At 40.7% G+C, this 11,140-nt stretch overlaps 1 protein-coding gene across 6 annotated transcripts in view; it reads right to left on the bottom strand.

Annotated features, from left to right (window-relative positions):
* Window positions 1-871: 871 nt before the first annotated feature.
* The window catches only part of MRPL30 (mitochondrial ribosomal protein L30), a 40,492-nt gene continuing 30,223 nt past the window's right edge, over window positions 872-11,140 (bottom strand). For 5 of the 6 annotated variants that reach the window (XM_033238998.1, XM_033238994.1, XM_033238993.1 and 2 more), the window contains 4 exons: window positions 9,538-9,606; window positions 2,862-3,008; window positions 2,569-2,642; window positions 1,966-2,188 (listed from right to left, as the gene is read on the bottom strand). In XM_033238998.1, the coding sequence (XP_033094889.1) occupies window positions 2,056-2,188; window positions 2,569-2,642; window positions 2,862-3,008; window positions 9,538-9,606 (423 nt within the window). In that variant the 3' untranslated portion in view covers window positions 1,966-2,055. Of the gene's footprint in view, window positions 2,189-2,568; window positions 2,643-2,861; window positions 3,009-9,537; window positions 9,607-11,140 lie in introns of all 6 variants that reach the window. The other variant, XM_033238996.1, reaches the window with a different exon arrangement.

Below are 11,140 nucleotides of genomic sequence, written 5' to 3'. Positions count from 1 at the left end.
AATTAAAACTGCAATCGCCTTTAAGCTTATTAATGGGATCTGGTTTCACTGTGGGTGGCACTTCCACTTTAATGCAATGATCAAAAACATTAAGATCTATGACAGGATGGATATTGGGACAATGAGCATGACGATGTCATTGTTGCCAAGCCAAATTTTACAGAAGGCAAAGGAAAGCAAAGGGCAACTAGAATGCAGAGGTTCTTCATCATCATCTTCAATCAGCTGTCACACAATTTCCCACTATTGAAACCCCCTTACAATTCTTTTTTTTTTTTTTTTTTTTTTGAGGCAGAGTCTCGCTCTGTCGCCCAGGCTGGAGTGCAGTGGCCGGATCTCAGCTCACTGCAAGCTCCGCCTCCCGGGTTCCCGCCATTCTCCTGCCTTCAGCCTCCCGAGTAGCTGGGACTACAGGCGCCCGCTACCTCGCCCGACTAGTTTTTTGTATTTTTTTAGTAGAGATGGGGTTTCACCGTGTTAGCCAGGATGGTCTCGATCTCCTGACCTCGTGATCCGCCCATCTCGGCCTCCCAAAGTGCTGGGATTACAGGCTTGAGCCACCGCGCCCGGCCCACCCCTTACAATTCTTACTTCTCCCCACCCCTCCAGGTATCTGAAATAGAAAAAAAAAGGAAATAATTCTCCCTGAGAGATTTCTGCCTCCTTCTTTTTTCTTTTCAACAGCAACCTCAACTGTTGACAGAGGTTCCTTAGGATTCAAAGAACAATTCTGAAGCTGAAAACAGAATAGTCTGTTTTTGAATAAATCCTAAAATATTTTCATTTCACACCCTTGTTCCATGAGCAAAAATTTACATAGACATGAATATGTTTTGTTCAGGCAGTGTGCAATAATAAAGTTTAGGCCAAGTTAGGTTTATAATTAGAAAACAAATGCTGGTTTGGTACTAAATTTAGGGATAAAATGAACCCATATCCACATTTGTACTTATAGATACTATAGCACAAAACACATAATCTAGCTGGCATCCAGTGTTTCTTGACTTTGGCTGAATCTCTGTTCCCCAGAACAGACTGTAAGTTCCAAAAGGTGGGGACCATGTTTTGGTCAGCTTTGGATTTCTCCAACACATCGCACAGTGTTCATGCAAAGAGCCACTCACAGAAATTGTCGAATTCACTTAAATAAGAAAACAATTTTGGCTGAGTACAGTGGCTCATGCCTGTAATCCCAGCATTTTGGGAGGCTGAGGTGGGAGGATGGCTTGAATCTAGGAGTTTGAGACCAGCTTGGACAACATAGTGAGTCTCCATCTCTATGAAAAAACTTTTAAAAATTAGCTGGGTGTGGTGGCACACTGCCTATAGTCCTAGCTGCTCTGGAGGCTGAGGTGGGAGGATCACTTGAGTCTGGGAGGTCAAGGCTGCAATGAACTGAAATCGTGCCACTGTATTCCAGCTTGGGCGACAGAGCAAGACCCTGTCTCAAAAACAACAACAACAACAATAATGCAATTTTTATAAAACAGTTGATGACGCTTGCTAAGGTGGCAGTAGACCCGAACCTGGATGTTCAAACAATGCCATTCTTACCCGTTTTGGAGTGAAACAGTGAAAGGGAAAGGACAAAGAATAAAACCAAATTAAACTAAAATCTCTAAGTCTACAGTAAAAAAGAACTGCAGCAGGTTTAGTCAGTGAAATTTTTTTTTCCCCCGAGATGGAGTCTCGTCCTGTTGCCCAGGCTGGAGTGCAGTGGCACCATCTCAGCTCACTCCAACCTCCGCCTCCCAGGTTCAAGCGATTCTCCTGCCTCAGCCTCCCGAGTATCTGGGATTACAGGCACCTGCCACCTCACCCGGCTAATTTTGTATTTTCAGTAGAGACGAGATTTCTCCATGTTGTTCAGGCTGGTCTCAAACTCCTGACCTTAGGTGATCCGCCCGCCTCGGTCTCCTGAAGTGCTGGGATTACAGGCGTGAGCTACTGTGCCCGGCCTGAAAATGGTTTTTAAAACATATTTTAATGAAAACACTTTCTCACCATCTTTAAATAAAAACAATTTGCATTTTCCAATCGGAAGCTGCTGGGGCACTAGGACTCATGTGCTTTCTGCTCCACAGGTTTCAGATGCCACTGCACTACTAACTCCCCAGTGCTTTTGAGGCACGTGTTAGACATGTTCTCCTCTGTTGGAAGTCCTTGTGGCAACTTCAAGGGCTGGATTCTGTGACATAAGAAAATGTGTTTAGATAGGAGGAATATGTTCTAGTGTTCTGTATCCCTGCAGGATAACGACAGTTAACAATAACACAGTTTCAAACAGCCAGAAGGAGGATGCTGAATGTTCCCAACATGAAGAAATGATAAATGTCTGAGATGATGGATATGGATATGCCAGTTGCCTTGATCGGATCACTATACTTTATATATATTGAAACGTCACTATGTACCCCATAAATAACGTACAATTATTACGTGTCAATTAAAAAAAACAAAATTTTAGTTTTTTAAAAAGTTTTTTTCAGAACATTAACAAAAAAGAAAGAAAAATGCATTTAGAATTACTCTAGGCAATACATTTTAAAAAGAGAAGAAACAACAAACCTTATCAAATGCTTAACCACCTTCAATTTTGCATTCACAGAAGGGATATTCTTGTGAACTTGAGGGGTATGCGACTGTGAACAACAACAACAAAGCAATGTTATCAACCAATCTGAAGAGTAGATAGTTCCATGTTTCAGTACAATGTTAAACTGACGGCTCATTCTAAGCCAAATTTATAAATAAATTACCCTAAGCAATACGCAATAAATAATATACACCTCAAAGTTTTAAAAGTATAAAATTTAAAGCAAATGTAAACAACACTAAAGATGATTAAAATAATTGCGTACTTTTTCTAATCCAAGCATCTTTATTATATCTTTTTCCCAATATGGACGTCTTCTTGTACTTTTTATTCTGGTAACAATATGCAGTTTATGAGGGTTCTGTGGATCTCCACCATATTTTTCATGATCTTCAGGAGAGGCCTGAAACACCTAGAAAGGAAATAATTATAAATGGTAAATTTCCAGCTTACACAGTTTCTATGTACCTCCCATTTTTTCTTAAAAGACACACACACATACACAACTCCATAATTATCTCATCCTTAATCATCATGTAATCCTCAACCTCAAATTGAACATTTCTATCAGTCTGATTACTCAGAGAGATGGAGTTTAACCTGTAGAACAAAGTAGGAGCAACCAAGACACTAAATAATTTAAATGCCAGGAGACTCTGTGAACCCTGCTATGTGAGCTGGGCACTGGGCTGCATCCTCTTCCCTCCCTATTCTCAGGTGAAGAGCTGACTGTCAGGTGGGAAAACAAACATGTAAATTACAAGTGAAAATAAAACATAAATACTATAAGATCAATCTACAAAGTATTATGAGAATACAGGCAAATGACTAATGAACTCTGCCTATGAGGGATCAGAAACAGCTCCACAGAACTAATATTTGAATTAATTATCTAAGAATCACAAGGTTCTAAGAAGTTATCCCACTGAAACATTCCTGTAAGTGAACAAAATGTACCGAATAAGGATGTGTATTCTAACACTATTTGTAATACCGAAAAATTTTAAGGCAACCCATGTTCCTCACTAGGATAACTACATTATGATGTATCCATTCTAAATAAAATAATTAATAATAAAACTAAGTAAAATCATGCAAATATACAAATTCTTTTTTTTTTGAGATGGAGCCTTGCCTTGCTCTGTTGCCCAGGCTGGAGTGCAACGGCACAATCTTGGCTCACTGCAACCTCCGCCCCCGAGGTTCAAGTGATCCTCTTGCCTCAGCCTCATGAGTACCTGGGATTATAGGTGTGCACCACCATGCCCAGCTAATTTTTGTATTTTTAGTAGAGACGGGGGTCTCACCATGTTGGCCAGGCTGGTCTTGAACTCCTGACCTCAAGTGATCCGCTCGCCTCAGCCTCCCAAAGTGCTGGGATTATAGGCGTGAACCACCGTGCCCGGTGTAAATACACAAATTCTGATGTATCCTATGGGATACAATACTACCATTAAAATGAATCAGGTTTACTATCTTTGCAGGTCTTCACATTGAATGATGGCCATAATATATTCTTGAGCCAAAACCAAAAAGAAATATCCATACAATTATGTGTTGTAAGCTGTTATGTGCATCATCTGTACCAAATACATGAGTGTGCATATGTGATATATTCTATAAATACTGTTTCTAAGACTCATATAAAATATATATAAAGGTCTCAAAGACATTAGATCAAGAGTCATACCTCTGGGGAATCAGATTGAGAAAAAAAATTGACCCCCAAAAAGATGGTATCTTAATAAAAAAGAATATTATTCAATGATTAAAAATAGTTTTGTAGAAATGTATATAGTATAAAAGCATTCCTATTTCTCCACAGCCTTACCAGCATCTATTGTTTCTTGACTTTTTAATAATCGCCATTCTGACTGGCGTGAGATAATATTTCATTGTGGTTTTGATTTGCATTTCTCTAATGATCAGTGATGATGAGCTTTTTTTCACATGTTTGTTGGCCATATAAATGTCTTCTTTTGAGAAGTGTCTGTTCATTTCCTTTGCCCACTTTTTGATGGGGTTGTTCTTTCTTTTCTTGTAAATTTAAGTTCCTTGTAGATTCTGGATATTAGCCCTTTGTCAGATGAGTAGATTGCTAAATTTTTCTCCCATTCTGTAGGCTGCCTGTTCACTCTGATGGTGAGTTTCTTTTGCTGTGCAGAAGCTCTTCAGTTTAATTAGATCCCATTTGTCAATTTTGGCTTTTGTTGCCATTGCTTTTGGTGTTTTAGTCATGAAGTCTTTGCCCATGCCTGTGCCCTGAATGGTACTGCCTAGGTTTTCTTCTAAGGTTTTTACGGTTTTACACTATTGGTGGGAATGTAAATTAGTTCAACTATTGTGGAAGACAGTGTGGCGATTCCTCAAGGATCTAGAACCAGAAATACCATTGGACTCAGCAATCCCATTACTGGGTATATACCCTACGGAATATAAATCATTCTACTGTAAAGACATATGCACATGTATGTTTATTGAAGCAGTACTTACAATAGCAAAGACATGGAACCAACCCAAATGCCCATCAGTGATAGACTGGATAAAGAAAACGTGGTACATATACACCAAGGAATACTATGCAACCATAAAAAAGAATGAGATCAGCTGGGCACGGTGGCTCATGCCTGTAATCCCAGCACTTTGGGAGGCCGAGGTAGGTGGATCACGAGGTCAGGAGATCGAGACCATCCTGGCTAACACAGTGAAACCCCGTCTCTACTAAAAATACAAAAAATTAGCCAGGCATGATGGCAGGCGCCTGTAGTCCCAGCTGTTCGGGAGGCTGAGGCAGGAGAATGGCATGAACCCGGGAGGCGGAGGTTGCAGTGAGCGAGATTGCGCCACTGCACTCCAGCCTGGGTGACAGAGTAAGACTCTGTCTCAAAAAAAAAAAAAAAAAAAAAAAAAAAAAAAAGAGATCATATGCTTTGCAGGGACATGGATGAAGTTGGAAGCCATCATCCTCAGCAAACTAATACAGGAACAGAAAACCAAACACTGCATGTTCTCACTCATAAGTGGGAGTTGAACAATGAGAACACATGGGGAGTCGGGGGCAAAGGGAGGGAGATCATTAGGACAAATACCTAACGCATGTAGCGCTTAAAACCTAGATGCCGGGTTGATAGGTACAGCAAACCACCATGGCACATGTATACCTATGCAACAAATCTGCACATTCTGCACATGTATACCGGAACTTAAAAAAAAAAAAGAAATGAATACAGTGAGAGGTTCATATTATATTACTAGACAGAGAGAGCAGCTAGAGAAGCAGTGATTCATATGAGATGAATCACATCTTAAAACATACAACACAGATTGAACTCCTTATTCTACTCTTTCCTTCTCATTACTGTACTTAAGTAGTCTAAAAGAAAAAAATAAAACATACAACAGAGAAGGATGTGGAAGGAGCTCGCAGCAGTTATCTCTGGGTGGGTAAGATTAAGAGTATTTTTTGGTGAGTTTTGCTTGTTTATATTTTTCTAGGGATTTTAGAACGAGAAGGATGGTGGAGATCAGAGGAAGGGGTAGGTGTACTAAAGAAAGGTGAGAATATTTAAATGAACAGTATGAAAAAACACAAAATATTTTGGAAAGGCAAGTGGTTCAGGGTGGCTAATATAGAAAAAAGCATGAAAAGCAATGCAGGGGACGAAATTAAACCATGTGCAACCATGTTGAGCCTTTAGAAATTACTGCTGGCCAACATGGTGAAACCCCATCTCTACTAAGAATACAAAATTAGCTGGGTGTGGTGGCGCATGCCTGTAATCCCAGCTACTCAGGAGGCTGAGGCAGGAGAACTGCTTGAACCTGGGAGGTGGAGGTTGCAGTGAGCCGAGATCACACCACTGCTCTCCAGAAAAACAAACAGTCAGGGACTATTTTCCTGAGGTTTAAAGGTTTTCACATTGATCACAGCTGATGATCGAAACCACTGCCTTGCACACTTATTTTAAGTTCCAGGGCACAAGTGCAAGATGTGCAGCTTTGTTACACAGGTAAATAGGTACCATGGCAATCTGCTGCACTATTTGCTGCACTTATCATTCCATCACCTAGGTATGAAGCCCAGCATGCATTAGCTATTTTTCCTGATTGATGCTCTCCCTCCACTCTACCCCCACAGGCCCCAGTGTGTTATTCCCCTGCCTGTGTCTAGCCTTGCATATTTTAAATGAATGCCAACATTTGTATCTATCCTTCCAGAAACACAGAGTAAGAAACATGGACAGATATAAGACAATATAGTTGTGGAAAGGATAGCAGTGGAAAGACAATGACTTGAAAAATAAAAACGATTTTTTAATTTTGTTTTGAGACAAGGTCTCACTCCGCTGCTGAGGCTGAAGTGCACTGATCCGATCATGGCTCACTACACCCCGACCTCCTGGGCTAAAGCGATCCCCTCATCTCAGCCTCCTGAGTGGCTGGGACTACAGGCATGCACCACCACACCTAGCTAATTTTAAAATTTTTTGTAGACATGGAGTCTCACTATGTTGCCCAGGTTGGTCTTGAATTCCTGGACTCAAGTGATCCTCCTGCCTCAGCCTCCCAAAATGCTAGGAATACAGGTGTGAGCCATTGTACCTGGACAAGATTTCTGATAAAAGAACATCAAGCACATTAAAGGCATCAAAGTAGTCAATGGTAATACTGTTTTATCTTTTAAGAAAAATCAAGGCCTGGCGCAGTGGCTCAAGCCTGTAATCCCAGCACTTTGGGAGACCAAGATGGGCGGATCACGAGGTCACGAGATCAAGACCATCCTGGCTAACACGGTGAAACCCCGTCTCTACTAAAAAAAAAAAAAAAAAACTAGCTGGGCGAGGTGGCGGGTGCCTGTAGTCCCAGCTACTCGGGAGGCTGAGGCAGGAGAACGGCGAGAACCCAGGAGGTGGAGCTTGCAGTGAGCTGAGATCTGGCCACTGCACTCCAGCCCCGGCGACAGAGCGTGACTCTGTCTCAAAAAAAAAAAAAAAGAAAGAAAGAAAAATCAATGGGGAATGGTAGTCACCAAAAGCTAGGGAGAGGGGAAAATGGGGGAGTTACTATTATTATTGATTTTTGAGACAGGATCTTGCTCTGTTGCCCAGGCTGGAGTGCGGTGGCACAATTATAGGTCATTGCAGCCTTAACCTCCTGAGATTAAGCAATCCTCCCCACTCAGCCTCCTGAGTAGCTAGGACTACAGGTGTGTACCGCAACACTCATCTCATTTTTTTTTTTGTAGAGACTGGGTCTCCTTATGTTGCCTAGGTTGGCAGTTATTATTTAGTGGATATAGAGTTTCAGTTTTGCAAGATGAAAGAGTTCTGGAGATGGATGGTTGTGATAGTTGCACAACAGTGTCAATGTACTTAATGCCATTGAGTAGCACACTTAAAAGTGGTTAAGATGGTAAATGTTAAATGTGTATTTTACCGCAACAAAAAATATTAGGAACCCCTCGCCCAAAACAAATAAACAAAAAACCCAGGCTTTACAAAGCTAAATACAGTCTTTAACATACAATCCAGCAATTATGCTCTTAGGTATTTAACTGATGAGTTGGAAATTTATGTCCACCCAAAAATCTATACATGAATGGTTACAGCAGCTTTGTTCATTACTATCCAAAACTGGAAGCAACCACGACGTTTTTCCACAGGTGAATGCACAAACTGTATACGTCCATGCAATGGAATATTATTCAGCAATAAAAATAAGCTAGCAAGCCACAAAAAGACATGGAAGAACCTTACAGGTATATTGCTAAGAGAAAGAATCCAGTTTGAAAGGGCTATATACCATATGATTTCAGTTACATTACATTCCAGAAAAGGCAAAACTATGGAGATAATAAAAAGATCAGTGGTTGCCAGGGGTTGGGAGTTGGGAAGGATAAATAGATGAAACACAGGTGATACTTAGGGCAGTGAAACTATTCTGTATAATACTGTAATAGTGGATATATGACATTACGCATTTGCCAAAACCCATAGAACTTCACAACATGAAGGGTGAACGCTAGTGTAAACCATGGTATTTAGTTAATAATACTCTGTCCCGTTGGTTCATCAGCTATAGAGGACACTGTGTATGCTGCGGGGAGGGAGCATATAGGAACTCCCCATACTTCCCAATCAATGTTTCTGCAAACCTAAAACTGCTCTAAGACATAAAGACTACTAATTAAAAAACAAACAAAAACAGGCTGGGCACCTGTAATCCCAGCACTTTGGGAGGCCAAGGCGGGTAGATCACTCAAGATCAGGAGTGCAAGACCAGCCAGGGCAACATGATGAAACACCATCTCTAATAAAAGTACAAAAATTAGCTGGGTGTGGTGGCACAGGCCTGTGGTCCCAGATACTCTGGAGGCTGAGGCACAAGAACTGTTTGAACCCAGGAGACAGAGGTTGCAGCCAGCTGAGATTGCGCCATTGTGCTCCGGCCTGGGCAACAAAGCAAAACTCTCTTAAAAAAAAAATTAAAACAAAAATAAATGGCGAGCTTAGTCAGTATTATCTAAAAGAATGATAGGTACACATAAATCAAATAGAAAAAGCTGAAAGATCCAAAGTAGCAATGATCGATACGGAAAGTGAGAATGAAGAATGACACAGTGAGAGCCTGAGTAGGAAGACCCACTGCTTTCTCAGGACAATGGTGATACCAACACACATATACAAACCATAAGTAGGAATAAGTAGACTGAAATGATAAAAACCCATTACTGTGAAGGCCAGTGACACAAGTGACAGAACAGTTTTGTTTTTAATAATCACCATTTACATAAATCCCACTATGCTTTAAACTCTGTACCACCACCTATATCCACATATAATTTAACATAAAATCTTTCAATATTACAAAAATAGGTACCACTTAAAACATATTTTTTAGAACAACACTAACATTAAAAAAAAATCAAACTTTGTTCTTACTTCATCTGGAATTCTTGATTTGGTGAATTTGTGACGAATCCAATCTGTACAAATGAGCGACTCCACCGTCTAAAATACGATATAAATCATTTGTTTTTTAGAATTCTATCTAGTACAGAAATCCATACCCACCAATCTTTAGGTAACAGAAGTCTGTTCCAACCTACCCTGTAATTATTAAAGGTATATCTTAGCGCCCTAGCTGAGTGAATGCATCCCATCTAAGCACTAACACAATACAAAGGTAAAAGCACATAAATATACTTTTAGACCATGGATTGGTAACTGTTTTCTGTAAAGGACCAGAGTAAACATTTCCAGCTCTAGAGCTATGTAGTCTCCATTGCCAAAACTCAGCTTGGCCATTATAGGGTAAAAGCAGTCGGACAATATGCAAACAAACAGGGGTGGCTATTTTTCTTTTCTTTTCTTTTTTCTTTTTTTTTTTTGTTTGAGGTGGAGTCTTGCTCTGTGGTCCAGGCTGGAGTGCAGTGGCGCGATCTCAGCTCACTGCAACCTCCACCTCCCGGGTTCACGCCATTCTCCTGTCTCAGCCTCCCAAGTAGCTGGGACTACAGGTGCCTGCCACCATGCCTGGCTAATTTTTTTTTTGTATTTTTAGTAGAGACAGGTTTTCACCATGTTAGCCAGGATGGTCATGATCTCCTGACCTCATGATCTGCCCACTTCGGTCTCCCAAAGTGCTGGGATTACAAGCGTGAGCCACGGCGCCCGGCCGGGTATAGGTAGTTTTCAATAAAACTGTTATTTACAAAAATAGGTGCCAGGCTGAATTTGGCCTAGAGGCCATAGCTTAGCAACTCTTGCTCTAGAGAACGTGCAATAATTCACATTTAACAAGACAATATAAAAGAAATCCAAAATGAGTTTCCAGTTTCCTTTCTAGTTCTAACAATGTCATCATTCCCAGTTCCTATCTCTTGTTCCTGCTCTACACTCCTCCAATCCCACTTCTCTCAGGCTGCTGAAGGAAAAGGATTCACTGCCAAGCTTTCATACCAGGATACTGCCGTGGGAATGGGCAGCAGTCATTCCCATCACTCCCTCCTAGCATTTCCTGCATTGCAGAGATGGCATAAACCACTAGAAGACAGGCAGTAGGCTGAGTTCTGCTGCCTACCAGCTGTGAGACATGAGACACTCTCTCAGAGGGTCAGTTTCCTCAGCTCAAAACAGGAAATCCTATTGACCTCCCAGGATTAATCTGAGGTTAAGGTAATATATATAAAGCCCCTTACATTGTTGTCATCTGCAGCCAGGGTCAACTCAATAGGCTCATCTAGGCTCTGGCCCTTATGAGCAGATGAGGCTGCACCACTGCACTTTCTAAAAGCAAGCCTAGAAGGAGATACATGAAAATACTAACACTGATGGTCTCCTAGAGATTATTTATCTTACTTCTGATTTTCCATATTTTTCTAATATTGTATTATTGAAAATGCACTCCTTCCATAATCTAAGGGGAAAAAAAATCTAAAACTTTAAGATTAAGACAGACCAAGGGGAATCAATGACAGCCATTTTTTATTGGCATGTTTTCCAGAAAAAGATCTTTTTTGATTCTAGATCTTTTTTTTTTTTT

Source organism: Trachypithecus francoisi, unplaced genomic scaffold (assembly GCF_009764315.1).
Source record: "Trachypithecus francoisi isolate TF-2019V2 unplaced genomic scaffold, Tfra_2.0 Lachesis_group17, whole genome shotgun sequence".
NCBI lineage: Eukaryota > Metazoa > Chordata > Mammalia > Primates > Cercopithecidae > Trachypithecus > Trachypithecus francoisi.
Note: the sequence above shows the minus strand (reverse complement) of the source record. Positions and strands in the feature narration are given on the sequence as shown.